An 18,363-nucleotide genomic window follows, 5' to 3' on the forward strand; every position below is an offset into this window, starting at 1 on the left:
TGAAACATAAGTTCCAATGGGAAAAAAAAACAAGGGTCATGAATAGGAAATTCACAAATAAAAGCTATAATACATGGTTAATATGCATATGAAAAACTGCTCAATTATACTAGCAAATAAGTGCATTTGAAAATATGCTGTGCTTTTCAGATTAAGTTCTTTGACCAGCTTTCTCAGTGCTATGAGAGTAGAAAATAAACATTCTCCTACACTGCCACTAGAAGTATAAATTGATATAGCTAATCTAGAGATCAAATTGGCAATAAAGTGGACCTAGTAATTCTACTTCCAAAAATGTAACCTAAAGGAGTAATCATGGATATACATGAAGACACAAATGCAAAACAAAACAAAACAAAAAACAAAAAGTAACAACCAAAAAAAAAAAAAACTTTTCTAAATATCTTTAAAATAGTCAAAAATGAAAATAAAAAGAAAAAAAGCAAAGAAAAGGGCCAGGTGCTGTGGCTCATACCAGTAATCCCAGCACTTTGGGAGGCTGAGGCGGATGGATCATGAGGGCAGTAGTTCGAGACCAGCCTGGCCAAGATGGTGAAACCCCATTTCTACTAAAAAATACAAAAATTAACTGGGCGTAGTGGCATGTGCCTGTAATCCCAGCTACTCGGGAGGCTGAGGCAGGAGAATCATTTGAACCTAGGAGGTGGAGGTTGCAGTGAGCCAAGATCGCGCCATTGCACTCTAGCCTGGGTCACAGAGTGAGATTCTGTCAAAAAGAGAAGAGAAGAGGGAAGGGGAGGGGAGGGCACAGGAAGGGACAGGAGGGGTGAGGAAGGGAGAGGAGAGGAACCTTCCTGTCATATCACTGTCTTCAGGCTCCAGGGAAAATGAAGTGGTTTTTAGGCAGTCCCTAAGCCTCTTACATCTGAAGGTATTTGGGACAAGTGGCTACCAATGCCCTAGGGGGGTTACCTAAGATTCTCTAGCCTTGCCCATGTTCTCTCCCCCTAGGTTCCCTATAACCCATGAATGAGACCTCAGTTTGGCTCAATTATCTCTATATTGTGGATATTTTGCAGTTATTAGGACTGATGTTGAAGATGAATATTTAATGCAAGGAAAGATATTCATAATTGAAAAAGCAGAAAACAAAATCATATACAGAGCAATCAGATTTTTGTAAATATATAATTACACTTTTAAAACTAGAAAAGGTGTACTCTAAAAATATAGGCATACCTCAGATATATCATGGGTTGGATTCTAGAGCCCACAATAGAACAACTATCCCAATAAAGCAAGCCATATTAATTTTTTGATTTCTCAGCAATGTAAAAGTTATGTTTATACTGTAATTTAATGAGTATATAATATCATATCTAAAAAATGTACATACCTTGATTGAAAAATACTTTATTGCTACAAAATACTAATGATCATCTGAGCCTTCAGTGTGTCATAACGTTTTTGCTGGTGGAGAGTTTTGCCTCAGTGTTGATGGCTGCTGACTTATCGGAGTGGTGATTGCTGAAGGCTGGGGTGGCAGTGGCAATTTCTTAAACCACAGCAATGAAGTTTTACACATTGATGTAGTCTTTCTTTCACAAAGGCTTTCTCTGTAGCATGCAGCGCTGTATGATAACAATTTATCCACATTAGAACTTCTTTCAAAATTGCAATCAATTTTCTCAAAACCTGCTGCTGCTTTATCAACTATGTTTATGAAATATTCTAAATTATTTGATGTCACTTCAACAGTGTTCACAGCATCTTTACCAAGATTCCATCTCAAGAAACCACTTTCTTTATTCATCCATAAGAAGCAACTCCTTATTCATCCCATGAGATTATAGTAGTTCGGTCACATTTTCAGCCTCTGCTTACAATTCTACTTCTCTTGCTACTTCCATCACGTCTGTAGTTACATCCTCCACTTAAGTGTTTCTTGAACCCCTCAAAGTCATCCATGAGGGTTAGGATTAACTTCTAAATTCCTGTGAATGTTGATATTTTGAGCTCCTCCTATGAATCACAAATGTTCTTAATGGCATCAAATGGCAAATCCTTTCCAGAATATTTATTTTGTTCAGATTCACCAGAGGACTCACTATTGATGGCAGCTATAACCTTTCAAAATGTATTTCTTAAATAATAAATTTTCTTTGTGAACATAGAACTTTAAAAAATTTTATTGAATTACAGTATACATTCAGAAATGTATACCTATTATAAATGTACAGATCAATGGGTTTCTTCAAATTGAGTACACCTCAATTTGAACATTTATCAGTCTTCTTTGTGCTTACTTTAAGTCATTACCCATTCCTTAGAACCTTCACCTCCTCCAAGCTAATGACTAGCCTGAATTCTAAGAGCATTAATTTGTTTTACATGTTTTCATACTTTATGTAAATAGATGAAATTGTATAATTTGTAAACTTCTGGAGTAGCTTCTTTTGCTCAATATTAATCTGGAGATTCTGTGAATGGGTAAATACATTAGACTATATTTGGGTACATTTGAGTTTGGAAGTATTGTGAGTAGTGCTTCTATGAACACTATGGTGAATATATAACCATTTGGTGAACATATATGCATATTTCTGTTAGATATAGTGTATGTAAGAATAAAATTGCTGGGTCTTAGATGATGCGTGGTGCATGTGCTTAGCTAAGTAGACATTGCCAGTTTCCAAAAATGGCTGTCCCACTTTATACTTCCACCAGCATTTACAAGTTTTGGTTGCACATCTTCATGAAACACATATTTTCTGTCATTTTTATTAATGGTTCTGGTGAAAATAATGATATTACACTGTGGCTTTAATTTACATTTCCCTAATGACAAATGAGATTGACTTCCTTTTCATATGTTTATTTGCTATTGGGATGTCTTTTCCGAATTCAGAGTTTTTGTTCATTTTTTCTACTGAGTTTTCTGCTTGTTGATTTAAAGGAGTTTTAATATGAGAGTAATTTGTTGTATACATGTATTGCAAATATCTTTTTCCACTCTGGGAGTTGCCTCTTAAATATCTTAATGGTGTATTTAGATGAAGCGACATTTTTTTTTTCTTTTTTTATCTTGTATTTTGGGTTCGGGGATACATGTGAAGGTGTGTTACATAGGTAAACACATGAACAGGGCTTTCTTGTACAGATTATTTCACCTTCCGAGTATTAAGCCCAGTACCCAATAGTTGTCTTTTCTGCTGCTCTCGCTCTTCCCAGTCTCACCCCAACATAGGCCCCAGTGTCTGTTATTTCCTTCTTTGTGTTCCCAAGTTCTTATCTCACTTATAAGTGAGAACATGCAATATTCAGTTTCTGTTCTTGCAATACTTTGCTAAGGATTATAGCCTCCAGCTCCATCCATATTCCCACGAAAGAGATGACCTCATCCTTTTTTATGGCTGCATAATATTCCATGGTGTACATGTACCACATTTTCTTTATCCAGTCTGTCATTAATGGGCATTTAGGTTGATTCCATGTCTTTACTATTGTGAACAGTGCTGCAGTGAATATTCATGTGCATTTATCTTTATGATAGAGTGATTTATATTCCTTTTGGTATATACCCAGTAATGGGATTGCTAGGTCAAATGGTTGTTCTGCTGTTAGCTCTTTGAAAAATTGCCATACTGCTTTCCACAATGGTTGAACTAATTTACACTCCCAGCAACAGTGTATAAGTGTTCTTCTTTCTCTGAAACCTCACAAGTATCTGTTATTTTTTGACATTTTAATAATTGCCATTCTAACTGGTGTGGGATGATATCTTATTTAGTTTTGATTTGCATTTCTCTAATAATCAGTAATATTGAGCTTTTTTTCATATGCTTGCTGGCCGCATGTATGTCTTCTTTTCAGAAGTGTCTTTCATGTCCTTTGCCCATTTTTTAATGAGATTGTTTTTCTCTTGTAATTTTTAAAAAATTCCTTAAAGATTCTGGATATTAGACCTTTGCCAGATGCATAGTTTGCAAATATTTTCTCCCATACTATAGGTTGTCTGCTTACTCTGTTGATAGTTTCTCTTGCTGTGCAGAAGCTCTTCAGCTTAATTAGATCCCACTTGGCAATTTTTGCTTTCGTAGTGATTGCTTTGGGTGTCTTTGCCATGAAGTTTTTGCCAGTTCCTGTGTCCAGGATGTTATTCCCTAGGTTGTCTTCCAGGGTTTTTATAGACTTGGGTTTTATATATAGGTCTTTAATCCATCTTGAGTTGATTTTTGTATATGGTATAGGGAAGGGGTCCAGCTTCAATCTTCTGCATATGGCTAGCTAGTTATCACAGCACATTTTGTCGAATAGAGAGTCTATTCCTCATTGCTTGTTTTTGTCAGCTTTGTCAAAGATCAGATGGTTGTAGATGTATGTCCTTATTTCTGGGCTCTCTCTTTTGTTCCATTGGTCTAAACACCTGTTTTTTGTACCAGTATTATGCTGTTTTGGTTACTAGTCCTGTAGTATAATTTGAAATTGGGTAACATGATGCTTCCAGCTTTGTTCTTTTTGCTTAAGATTGCCTCAGCTATTTGGGCTATTTTTTGGTTCCATATGAATTTTAAAAGAGTTTTTCCTAGTTCTGCAAAAAATGTCTTTGGTAGTTTGATAGGAATAGCAATGAATCTTAAATTGCTTTGGGTGGTATAGCCATTTTAATGGTATTGATTCTTCCTATCCACGAGCATGGGATATGTTTCCATTAGTTTGTGTCTTCTCTGATTTCTTTGAGCAGTGTTTTGTAATTCTCATCACAGAGATCTTTCACCTCCTTGGTTAGTGGTATTTCTAGGTATTTTCATTGTTTTTGTGGCAATTGTACATGTACTGCCTTTCTGATTTGGCTCTCAGTTTGGCTATTATTGATGTATAAGAATGCTAGTGATTTTTGTACATTGATTTTATATCCTGAAACTTTGCAAAGTTGTGTGTGTGTGTGTGTGTGTGTGTGTGTGTGTGTGTCTTCACGTGCCTGTGCCAGGTTTTGGTATCAAGATGATTCTGGCCTCATAGAATGAGTTGGGAGGAGTGCCTCTCCTCATTTTTTTGGAATAGTATCTATAGGAATGGTACCAGCTCTTCTTTATACATCTGGTAGAATTTGGCTATGAATCCATCAGGTCCTGGGCTTCTTTTTTGATTGATATGCTATATATAACTGATTCAATTTCAGAGCTTGTTATTGGTCTGTTCAGGGAATCAATATATTCCTGGCTCAGTATTGGCAGGATGAATGTGTCCAGAATTTATCCATCCCTTCTAGGCTTTCTACTTTGTGTATATAGAGGTGTTCATAGTAGTTTCTGATGGTGGTTTTTCTTTGAAGAAACAATTTTAATTTTAGTGTATCCTAATTTATAATTTTTCTCTTATAGTTAATATTTTCTATGTCTTTGCCTACTCCAAAGGCATGATGATGTTCTCTTTTCCTTTAAAAATCTTATTATTTTTTCTTTAATATTTAGATTTGCAATCCTCTGGGATTGACATACAGTGTGAGATCGGGATCAAGATAATTTTTTTTCCAATATGTATATTCAAGCAACTTACTGCATTCATTGAAATTACTATCTTTTTATCACTTTGTCATAAGTTACCTATGTCAGTATTGTCATAAATCATTGAATATATGTGTATGTGGGTGCATGTATGTGTCTGAACTCTTCCTTCTGTTCCATTGTTCAGCTTACTTTTCCTTGGGCCAAAACCAGACTGTCTTAATAGAGCCTTATAGCATACTGTGACATCTCTTAGTGTAAGTCCTGCATCTTCATTGTTCTTCAGAATTTCCCTGGCTATTCTTGGTTCCTTTACCTTTTATATGCATTTCAGAATCATGTTGTCAGTTTCCAAAAAGTAAACCTTCTGGGATTTTGGTTAAGACTGCACTGAATTTACAGATTAATTGGGGAGAATAAATAAATTAGTTTTGTAATAAAAAAATGCAAAGTAACTTTAAGCATAGGGTGACCACATGCTCCATTTTACATGGAGCAGTCCCAGTTTAATCTGTTGATTGGACATTTTGTTCAATTTGCCATGTCCCTGGGCAGAAGTGCTCTTACTTGTCTGATTAGTCATTTGACTAGCATATATATAAGTTTGATTATTTTTATTACAAATACAGTATCAATTTATTGCCTAAGAAAGAAGTCATCTTTGGGAATAAGTTATCCTAATTTAAAATTTCTCAAATATTTCTAAATGTTACTTTTAGAAAAATTCGCTTTACATATACTTGATTTTCCAAATACATATTGTCAACAAACCTTTCAGGATGAGTTAGGAAGAATATCCTATTGTGATGTTTGGAATAAAAAGCTTTCTTGACTGGGAGAGAAGGTAGTTAGTACGGAAGTTGTCAATAGTTAAGGATTAGATCCAAACAAGGTCATGGCACATTTAATTCAGTTCCAGGTATGTGTTGGGAGCCAAGTGAAAATTACTCCAAGGAGGCAGAATGCAAGTGTGGAAACCAGAATCTTGAAGGAAGCAGAGAGGCAGTGTAATATTTACTCAAAAAAATTCTGCAAATTAGAGAATGAGAGCTGGGCTCAGCTCCTGAGAGTTTTATATGGAACTCTAGCTTTCCAGCCATGATGTGGGTCAGGAGGCCCCATCCTGCCAGTCCTCTGGGACACTTGTGCCTTAGAGATGAGAAGGAAGCATCCGTGATCTGAGAATAAGGTTCTGGGACAAACAGCCTGGACTCTTGTGTCTTTTCTAGGGGTAAACGAGACCCTGGAAGTATTGCTTTTCATTCTCTAACATGAATCAATCAAATTTTCTTTCCACATCTCGCTGATGGCAGGGTAAAGTCTGTTGGTGACTGCCCAATAGGGTCTCAGACTAGGGAAGAACCTACTCGCAAATAGCGGCAATCTTTAGAGCAGTGGTTCTCAATATTGGCTGTCCATTAGAATCACCTGGGGAGGTTTACACTACTAGGCCCAGCCACCCTACCCACTTACCCTCTCCTCCAACCCCAGCAGTAAACCAAAATTCATGAAAATCTCTAGAGATGGGACTCTGGCATCAATAGTTTTAAAAACAATATTAGGTACTTAATTATTTCTTTAATGAATAAAAATGTATATAAACATCATGTTTTAATATATGGGTACAGTGTGGAATGGCTAAATTAAGGTAAGTAACATGTCCATTACCTCACATACTCATCATTTTTTTGTGCCCAGGTACTTTCAATACCCAATCAGGGTTTAGAACCATGGAGTCATTCTTGACACTAGTCTCCCCCTCTGCCCCCAGGCCCACTTACTTAATCCACCACCAAGACATGTGGATGGGATGTTTCTTCTCCAAGTGTTTGGAATCCATACACTTTATCCATTGCTGTTACCATCACCCCGCAGGTCCAGGTGCCACCTTCTCTTGCCTGAAAAATTGTAATATTTTTGTACTCGTCCACATTCACATGACACCATCTCTGCACCCTATTTTTTATCCAGTTGTGATTTTTTTTTTTCACAGCTCAAATCTAATCATATCAGGCCCCCACTTTAAGGCATTTCTGCACCTTCCCTAGACTGACAGCTCACGTTGGCCTGCAAAGGCCTGCATGACTGACCAGGCCCTGCTCTGCTTTGCAGCTTTATTTCGTAGTTCATTCTGCCTTGCTCTCTCCACTCTAGATGGACTGGGCTGCTTTCAGTTTGTCACACCTGCCATCTTTCATCTCACTTCTGGACCTTTGCACATAGGATCTCCTTTACCTGCAGTGTTCTTCCCTCTACTGCTCTTCATCCTTTAGCTCTTAGTTTCCCCATCATCACATCCTGTCTGACTGCCTTGACCAAGGCAGCCCCTGTCACAGCACTGTGTCTTCGAGAATACTGGTTACAGGTGCATTTGATCCATATCAGAGGAAAAAAATAATCAACTTCTTGTTAATGAAATTGTAGGTAAATAGAATCAATTTAAGAGCTCAACCCTAATACATTTATATATTTGAACTCTTCGCAAGTATGTGTTGCCTAACCAGAACTCTGTGAAAGCAATATGCACATTTAAAAGGCTAGAAATAAACATGAACAATTATTGTGTATCAATTATAAATGAAAAAGACCAGAAGTAAACATATAATGTTTGTGGTTTACTTTTTTTGTTATTCACATGTAACAAACTGTGGTTCACTTTGGTAGGACTATGGAAGATTTTTCTTCAATCTTTTTTCTGTTCTTTGTATTTTCCAAAATTTCTTGAATGATATGAATTACTTTTATAATGAATAAAAATGCACTAAATGTAAAAATGTATCTAGATGGACTATATAGAAATTATGACCAGAAATAAAACTAGTCTATATAATGTGTTCTCTTTAATTGACTATACCTGTACTTTCCCATACAGCAAAATCCAGAGAATACCATTCTTGTTTGTAAAGTTGTAAAGATGACCTGAGAATTCAATGAACTGAAAATATTACTTCCTTGATGGATGGGTCTGTCTTGTGGGGAGCCATCCGTTCAATTGCCTGTGTTCCCTTCCACCCCTAGAAGGTTCCATAGCAGGTAGGAGAGCTCAGTCCCACCTCCCAGGAAGACTCAGCTGTTGACTTGCTAGAGTGCTTCCAAGACCCTCTTAGGAAAGTGTTTATAGTTGTACTCCAGCCCTGGCAATCATGGTGGGAAGAACAGAGCTGTGAGATCTGCCCTTTCTCAGGTTTTATGTTGGTTATGTTTTGCAGTTTGCTGTCTTGTGCTCTGCTGCTGTTTCATACTGCACAGCGGTGCCATGCAGGGCAGAGAGAGAACAGAATCTAGACTTCCTCATATAAAGAAGACTAGGGAGCCCAGTCAATAAGGATTGTTCTTTCTCATAGCTAGACATACACTGTATACACATTTTGGTTGAATACCAAAAGCTAAGTGTTAAAATCAATATTTGACTACGAATAAAGCCCAATTCTATGATTAAAAATAACTCTTGACTCTTAAGGAGACTGAGGCAGGTGGATCACTTGAGGTCAGGTGTTTGAGACAAGCCCTGCCAACATGGTGAAACCCTGTCTCTACAAAAACTACAAAAATTAGCCAAGCATGGTGGCACATTCCTGTAATTCCAGCTACTTGGGAGGCTGAAGTGGGAGAATTGTTTGAACCTGGGAGGCAGAGGTTGCTGCATGCCGAGATTGTGCCCCTGCCCACCATCTTGGGCAATGGAACAAGCATCCATCTCAAAAAGAGAAAAAAAAAACCTCTTGATATAAGGAAGTAAAAATTGTATTATGAGTTATGTATTAATTATCTCCTGGAGGTAATACTCTATTTAAAAGTAGCAAAGCTGGTCTTTTGCTTTTAATTCATCCTCAAAAGATGAGAATAGTTCTCAAATGGGTTTTTTTTTTCCTAGAAAGATTCATGCCCTCATGAAATTAAATAAATAAAAATATAGTGCTTAAGTATTTATCTAATATCTAATATCATTACGAAGATTAGAGTTATAGTATAATCTAATTTCCATCCTAATAGTATTTGTTTGTAGATCTGTGTATTTCAGAGTAAGTATAAGTTTTATTCATAGTTATTTAGCTAGTGCTAGATTTAGCTGTCAATGTATTTTTCTATTTAACTAATTGAGAATTATTGTAATTGTTTTTCATGAAATTAATAGCTTTCATGTTAATTATTGTGACTTTTATGCTTATGAGAAGAAATATTTTTCCTTCTACTCATAGAATATCAATGTTATAAGCATAAAATACTTTCAATTCCAGTTTTATCAGAAATACACATACACAATTGATATTCTTGCATTAAAAATAAAATACCTTTCTTGTTCTCATTATTGACATCATGATGCTATTTGTATATGACTGACCGTAACTCAAAATACTTCGAAGATCAAGTATGACAGAAAAGATACTGATTTACATAGACATTGAAAAGTTGGGCCTTCTGAAGGCCAGAAACAAATTAACTATCAGCTTTTGGCTGAAGCTGAACTGTCCCTGAATTTATCATAGCACTTATTTTATTTTATTAAAGATTTATAGAGAATCTTATAAGTGCTAGATATCTGATTGGCTTTGGATCTGTAATAATAAAAGAGAATAAAGTAACCTTATTTTCTTTACAATTAGGTAACATATATGTCCCAGCCTATTCGCCCATCGTATTACCTAATTTAAAAAATAGTTCAAATGTCTCTCCTACTAGCTGCAAGAATTCCAGTGTTTTATCAGTTTTCCCATCCCGAACATTTTTTGAGCCCCTGACATATCCTAAGCCAGTTGTTGTTCGATGTCTTAACCAGCTGCGTGGTTTTGGGTCACTGCCTTCCTTGTCGTTGGTCACCAGCATCCCTCAGACTATTGCTCCTACTCTCCCACATACGGCTTTCACCCCAGGTGCCATCCCAGACTCTTGCACAGTTCCCCACAGTAATAGGAATATCAGCTGTGCTGTTTGCATGACTTCACTGATGGTTTGGAGATTTTTTAAAAGGTATAGGATGTTATACAAGAAGATAATTCAACAATTGTAACTAGATATATGAGTTCCCTGAGTTCATGGACCAAAACCCTCCTTGGGTGTTTTGTATTGTGCAAAGTCTTCTCTGCCCGGTCTCAGGCCTGTCACCCCATTTCAGGGCTCAGCTTACCTTTCCGCAGCAGGAATGCCTGAAACAAGATTCCCATGTCTAGATCCTAAGCCTCCTGCTCCCCCAGGCCCAGAGACAGTCATAAGCTCATACTCAGTGTCCATTTCCTGTCCCCTGTCAATCTTCTGGCATGACTGAGGGTGAAAACCTTTCTTCCTTCTAGTACCCATCCACGGAGGTGTGATCTTTCTCTTTAGTTCTTAGGATAATTCAGAGCAACATCAGTGCTTTCTCCAAAGTTGTGTTTTTTCAATCAGGAATTACCCCAAATATAGGGTTTATGCAATATAGTCAAGTTTGTGCTTTGGTAATTCTAGGCTGTTCTTTTGGAGGTAAAATATGTTCATGTTCTTCTTGCAGCTTCCTGTCTCCACTGATCTCCTACTTGAACATATTCATTTCCCAGTATAAACCAAAACTTTCAGGGACAACACAATTATTATTATTTTGAGATGGAGTCTTGCTCTGTCACCCAGGCTGGAATGCAGTGGCGTGATCTTGGCTCACTGCAACCTCTGCCTCCCGGGTTCAAACAATTCTCTGCCTCAGCCTCCTGGGTAGCTAGGATTACAGGCACCTGCCAGCATTCCTGGATAATTTCTTTTGTATTTTTTTCATAGAGATGTGGTTTCACCATCTTGACCAGGCTGGTCTTGAACTACTGACCTCGTGATCCACCCAGCTCAGCCTCCCAAAGTGCTGGAATTACAGGCGTGAGCCACCATGCCCGGTCAATAATACAATTTAAATCTACTTACAGGAAAGAAGTATTTTATGAAAGGAAAGATAATGTGCAGAGATGCAGCTGTGTCACAGTGAAGACAACCTTTTATATGATTGTGGAAAGCAGATCAAGTTCCTTGAAGCCATATTATCTCCAGAGTCTCCATTTCAGAAGCATCTGTGCTTTACCTTCACATAATAGGAAGATCCTCTAAGATGTTTTTCCCGAGATAAAGAAGTAGTGTGCCTCCAAAGCTGAGTTGAAAAGTTTTCCCCAAGGGAAGCAAACTGCTAGAAACATTTAAATGTCAGTTTTTCTGACTCAGCCATTGATGTCAAATAATCCCAATTTTTTGGGATTCACACTAGACCAGAGCACCCCATTGAAGTCTATTTCACTAGCACTCAACCAAGTGCCAGTAAGTACTTGGGGAAAAAATTGAGACAGATGAACTGTCTAGTGAAATCAATTGCTAAGCAATAATTTCATTTCAATGCAATAAGTTCAAAGTATTTTGGGGACTGTTACACAAAGAGTTCTCCCTAGTCACTCTCCTAAACAATGAGAAGCAGAATGATTTCCTCTTCTAGTTTATTATAAGCTTTTTATTTTTTAAGTTTCTCAATTATATACATTTCTTTAGCCACCATAGGGCCAACTACAGCATATTGTCTATAATCAGTGTTTAATAAATGATTGTCTAGTTGAATTCGATCAAATATAGCCTCCAATATCTAAATCCTACTATGAAATAAATACTGAAACATTCAATGAAATGAACATTCTCTACTGACCTCTTAATTTTCTCCAAAACTCTATTTTGGGGAAAGGAATTGTTTGTAATCTGGTACTCAGAGCTCAACTTTTTGCCTCCCTTTGCAGTAGAAGTTCAGGAGGCTGTACCAGCCATTTCAACATAAATGGGTAAAAATCAATGCCAGAGTGCCTATCTTCTCCATCTTTGTGTTTTAATCTTCACAAAGTATTGCCCAAACTTTCCCACGATACCCAGTGTTCCGGTGCCTGAGAAAGGTGGTTGCAGGAAAGAGCTATTGTCATATGGATGCTGACATAATATACCCATGTTTTATCAGAATTTGAACTTTAATTACAGGATGAAAGACTTTGTCCTAAACAGTTAGTTTACAGATGAGTGATTGTACTTTTTCCTTGGGGAGCACACTGTTATTACCATTCCTAATCTCAAAATCCAAACAGCTGTCTGCTTAGCCCACATACAAGCTAAAATAATTAGAAAACATTGACCTTGGTTACTGTGTTCACAACCAATGCTACACACACATATACACCGCACACCCACACCACACACAGCACATATACCACATGCACACCCTCCACCATACCCACATACCCCCTATGCTCCCCATACATCCCACACACATACCACATATACTACATATCACACGCACACCACACACATACACATCACACACCCACATATACCATACACAATCCACACACATACACACACACTCCACACCTATACACTCCCACACATACCACACACACAAACCCCCCCCACACTACACATCACATATACCACAGAGCACAAACATAAAACACATGCACACACATCACACTTATCTCCCACCCTGCTAACCTCACACCCTCCCACACAAATACAGTGCGTTCAGTCAGCCAATATTTGTTAAGTGCCTATTTTATACAAAACACAATCTTAGATGCTGAGGATACAAAGATGAATAAAACATAGTTTTTATACTCAAGGAGCTTGAAATCTAGCAAGGGAGGAAAATGTGGATCTTTTCAAAGTTTTTATTGTACTTTGTTGTAACTTCTTGTTTTCTCCTCTGTATTTCTCATTGGATTGTTGGGTCCCCTCAGACATCTCCTTGACCTTGCTCACTGTTTTCTCCCTGGTGTCCTGCCCTCTGCCTACCTAGTCTATATCAATATCCTGAAATGAGTGAATGAATAAGTAAAACATACATGCCATAAACTATATAAATAATTAAACCAGTAATATAAGAATTGTGTGTTGTGCTAACTTTATGAACACAACGCCTCAGGAGTGCAGAGGTGGGAAGAGACCCTGGCGAGGGAGCATCATGAGGACATCAGGAAAAGTGATAAGCAAGGAAACAGCCATCTTGGATTTGGCAATTAGCAGTGTTGATAGTCAATTTGCAAAGACAAGCACTACTGTAGAAAGGAGTTACAAGCCGAGTTGTTAGGGGTTAAGGAATGAACAGGAAGTGGATAAAACTGATTGACTTGAGTTGAAGAATGAGCCTTTTCACACTTACATAGAAGGAAGGCAGTCTCTTAACTTACTCTCCATCTGATGCCACCACTCTGAGTCAAATAATGTATTGCTGTAAATGTGCAACAGAGATGTTTTTACCTCCGGATCAGTTTCCTGTCTTTTTTTTTTTTTTCAAATTATTATAGAAAACAATTGGATAACATGGGGAGAAATGCCAGATGTAGGTGACGGGGGATGGAGGCAGCAAATCACATTGCCATATATGTACCTAAGCAACAATCCCACATGATCTGCACATGTACCCCAGAACCTAAAGTACAATAAAAAATAAATAAATTATGATGAATTCAACAACAAAGAAAAGAAAAGAAAACAATTGGATAACAATGCAGGTCAGGGCCAGTCCTAGGGAATGTTGTAATACTGGAAAAGTTTCCTGTTGGATAGCTTCCTGGTGATTTAAAGTCACTCCTTAGGATACTCCCTGACTGTCCAGTTTGTATTCATAAGCTCTTTTCTCGAAAAGCAACTCAAGGACCAACCTTTTCTCATTCTTTCACCTGTACTAAAATATCTTATTCTCTTATGAATGTTAAGTTGTTGGTCATCTAATTTTGTAAAATAATACAAAAATAAAAGCATAAAGTATTTGGTTCAGTTGTCCTGACTTTTCTTACACTAATTCCAGGCAATCCAAAGTACAGTGCTGCCCACTGCTCTGTTTAAAATCAGACACCCCCGAAGGTCCTTCTCTCCCATGCAAGTGAAACATGTAATTAAGATAGTCTGATGAAAAACTTTAAAATAGACAGTGAGATTTTTCTCTCTTCTTCCATTTAAACTCAGTTACTTTCCCCTTAGTGAGAAAGCTGACATTATAAATGTTGTCACATTTACACGTATTATAAGCCTAGAAATTATATCATCTCAGGCCAAAAGTGGATGCTGAGACTCTGATATCTTGCCTCTCTGCCACCTCTAGGTCCTTTTCCCAAGACCTCTGCAGCTAAATATACTTTGGTTGCAAGTGGCTGTTAACAGAAGCTGACCTTATTTTTCCCCTGAGAGGGAGGAAAGTGTGAAACCAGAACTAGGACTAATAAATTGGGATTTGGTGAGCAGAGTGCATACCCCACCCCCAGGCATTTGATCTGAGTGACCCATGAATGTGGTGTTGGAGGTTTGGGCAATCACTTGTGAGAGTAACCCTTGGAGAAGATAAAATAGCGTTGATACTGGTACTCCGAAGAGGTTACAGAATTCTAGAAGAGCCATTTATTTTATATGAAAGATTTCTTTCTTCCTACTTAAAACATGTATGTTTAAATAAATCAAAAGTAGAATAATTTCCAGGATAAATGGCAATCATAAAAGCACAGGTAACATGGCTTTTTTATAAGATAATGCAAACAAAAAAGTCACAGGAACATCATTATGATGTATGTCTTGTGTCTGTGAAATATCATGTGTTTATTTGCAATATGGACAACCCTGGGTACCTCGAAAGGTTAAATTTTCAGATGAAAGTGTCGACAGTTCTCAGCTGAGTCAAGGATCTTGCTTGCTTGAGTTGAAATATAAACTTAGGTTTCAGTGATTGAGTACAATGGTGCCTGGCCTCATTCTGCAAGGTTAAACATTATCGGCTTTTCTTACGTTTCACAGTGGATTAGTTTTCTAGAAAGGGCAAACTGTTAGTAATGAGCTCATTTTTAAAATCATTTACTTATTTCAACCAATTCTTATGTTTTAATATTTTAAGAGAAGATATAGATATTTGAACATAACTAATATGGCACTGATACTTCCTTAAGTTTTATGAGAAAAGTGGCTTTGTGATAACATAATATCTTAGGTTTAAGGAATAAAAGCAAATATATTTATGTGCAGTTCAAATCCCATTTCAATTATAGCTGAATTATTTTCTGTAGCTTAGCTACAGGAACTGCTTAAACCTCATTTCTGCATAGTTTGAGCAGATTTTAAGGCAGGAGCTAAAAGGAATAGATTGACTTGGAAAATTTGTGTAAGAGAGTCCCTTAAAATGGCATCATCAGGTTAAAGTATTAAAAGGGACAAGTAAGTTTTGCACATCACAATTAATAATGTCTAAACAACCTTCACAATTGGATGTATGGGTATAAACAAGGAGATTTTTGGGGGGCCTAGTATACATTAGAATGAATATCTGGTTTTATGGTCAAACCTTTTCTGAATTTTAAACATCCAGCTTGTGAACACTCCAAATATGGACTTGTCTCTAGTAGCGCCTTTCCTTAGAGCTCTGAGCCAAGTTGGATCAAAAGAACTGTTGAAAGCCAATACCTTGCATCCCCTGAGTTTGTTCTATAAGCAGAAGTCCCTTACAAGCCATAATCCTTCCTTCATATAAACTCTTCATCTCTTATGGCACAACACTGCCACCTCAGACATTCTTTCTCACATGCACTTTTTTCTCTAATTTTTAGCCAAATTACCCTCCCCTTTCTTTTTGGGGAGCATCTTTTTATTTATTCAAATTGTAAACCAAAACGTTGTTACAATCCCACTGATAATTTTGAAAATTCTCATATTCTTGGTATCAACTAAAATGAAAAATTACATGAAATGGCACCAGACAAAATAAAATGTCAAGGCAATCTTCGTCAAAGGTCTCAAGGTTCAGAAAATCCCTTTCGAATCTTTCCTTAGTTTATAATCTACCTCTGTACTCTTATCTAAACAAATGGAGAAAACATCGACACTTTAAAATATGCAAAATCATGTCTTATTCTATTTTACTCTTTTTGAATTAGCAGTTTACTAAAATATTATTTTGTATTTCAGATGTTCTACATTTCAACTCCGTCAAATATTAAATTGACGTTTATGGGCTAAACTGAAAACTTAAAAACAATTTGTTTCACTACAAGGATAAGAAAATATGTCCAAATTCCTGTCGGCTGACTTTTAAAGAGACGTTTAGAACACAACCCAATGTAAGTTGCAGACATACAGTGTTTTGGTCTTTGTTACCTCCCCTTTGGTTAAGGCACGTATCTGTTGGTACGTGCCCAGGTATACGCAGATTGTATATACATTTGTGTCTATACATGAGCATTTTCACAATTCTGGATTCATAACATCATTTATTCCTTCCTTCAATAAAATTTGAATGCCTATTATGTAAAAGGTGCGGTTGTAGGCCTAAGGGATATCCAGAGTTGAAGTGACTGTCCTCATAGAGCTCATACTCTAATGTGGAGATAGACGTAAGCCAAGTAATTGGACAAATACCTAAGAAATGCACACTCTGATAGGTGCTATGAAAATAGGTCACATAACACGATATCTGAGCATATAACCATAACTTACCTTGTGTTCAGGGTCAAAAAGGGTTTCATGAAGAAGGTGATTTGACAGCTGAGATCTCATGGGCAGGCAGAAGTTAAAAGAGTAAAGAGGGTAGAAGGTGATGGGAAGAGGGGAAAGGATGGAGTGTAAAGTGCTCCAGGCAAAAGGAACTTCTGTTCAAAATCCCCAAGGCACAAGGAACTCATGTTCAAAGACTGTACTTGCTTAGTTAAGTACTTTTGATGATTTTTTTCTAGGAGTAACCACTGAGTAGCTGGGTAACTTTTAGCTTAAACAAACCATTGAAGATTCATTGTAATGATACTAGGAAATAAGAAGGCATATATAATTTCAGGAGCACTTGTACTTGTTTTGTTTTTCAGGCATGAGGTACTCCTTAAGCCCTGACAACCATCTTGAAGATGGAATCATGAATATGGCAAATTTTCTACGGGGCTTTGAAGAAAAGGGGTTAAAGAGTGACAGGCCTGAGGACCAGTTGAGCAAAGAGAAAAAGAAAATTCTGTTCTCCTTCTGTGAAGTGTGCAACATCCAGCTGAACTCTGCAGCCCAGGCTCAGGTGCATTCCAACGGCAAATCCCACCGCAAACGAGTGAAGCAGCTGAGTGATGGGCAGCCCCCACCGCCCACGCAGGCCAGCCCCAGCAGCAACAGCAGCACAGGTAGGAGGCAGTGTCCTGGGCTCCATGTGCTATGGGGAGAGATGGTCCTGGTCTAGAAAATGAAGGATTTAGAACAAGACTTAATTTTTATCTTAAAATTGGGCCACCCTGATAACACGTACTCTTTCTCCTACAGGTAAAACCCATGAGCTGTTTGTCACCTCTCGAAATACTTGTTACACCCACTGACATATGCATTGGCACACACATGTGTACACACACACACACACACACAATTTGTATATTGGGCCAGAGACTTCCTGTATCCCCACAATGTGTGAACACTTCTGAATGTATTTTGAAATGTGCTTTAAAATGGATCAGTGATGTCATTTTCTCCCCTCTCTCAAAATTAGCTTTCTTGGGTTTCCTTTATCTGCTTTCTATTGGGTGGCATACCACTTGATAGTATATAAAAAGCTACAGCTTTATTTATAACATCCTATGATGCAGGAGAGGAACATTAATCTTGCATGTTAAACTTGTCATATTCTTTTAGAGAGTTGCCAGCAGTGTGCTGGGTGTTCTAACAATAGGAACAGGCACTGCCAAAACCAACAAGGCTTCCCTCTGAAACCCAGCACCCTCATCCATCGCTTTCACTTGCCTCTCACCATTTCCTTGTGGGCTGGATGGAGGCAGAAGCTCAGGAATTTCTGCATTTCTGCCTCTGCCCTGAATTCTAAACAATCTTTCAAATTATTTTTCTTATCCTTGGGCAGCACCTCTTCCTCCACATTGCTGGTTATTGACTGTCTTCACTGTGACAGAATTAAAGAAAA

General features: G+C 37.6%; 1 protein-coding gene across 2 annotated transcripts in view; it reads left to right on the forward strand.

Moving 5' to 3' along the window:
• Nucleotides 1-18,363, forward strand: part of ZNF385B (zinc finger protein 385B) — a 401,366-nt gene that overhangs the window by 72,783 nt on the left and 310,220 nt on the right. For both annotated transcript variants that reach the window (XM_012471456.2, XM_064373288.1), the window contains exons 2-3: nt 16,392-16,543; nt 17,282-17,581. In XM_012471456.2, the coding sequence (XP_012326879.1) occupies nt 17,284-17,581 (298 nt within the window). In that variant the 5' untranslated portion in view covers nt 16,392-16,543; nt 17,282-17,283. The remainder of the gene's footprint in view (nt 1-16,391; nt 16,544-17,281; nt 17,582-18,363) is intronic.

This window comes from Aotus nancymaae, unplaced genomic scaffold (genome assembly GCF_030222135.1).
Source record: "Aotus nancymaae isolate 86718 unplaced genomic scaffold, 86718_ANA_hifiasm-v0.15.2.pri h1tg000008l, whole genome shotgun sequence".
Lineage (NCBI taxonomy): Eukaryota > Metazoa > Chordata > Mammalia > Primates > Aotidae > Aotus > Aotus nancymaae.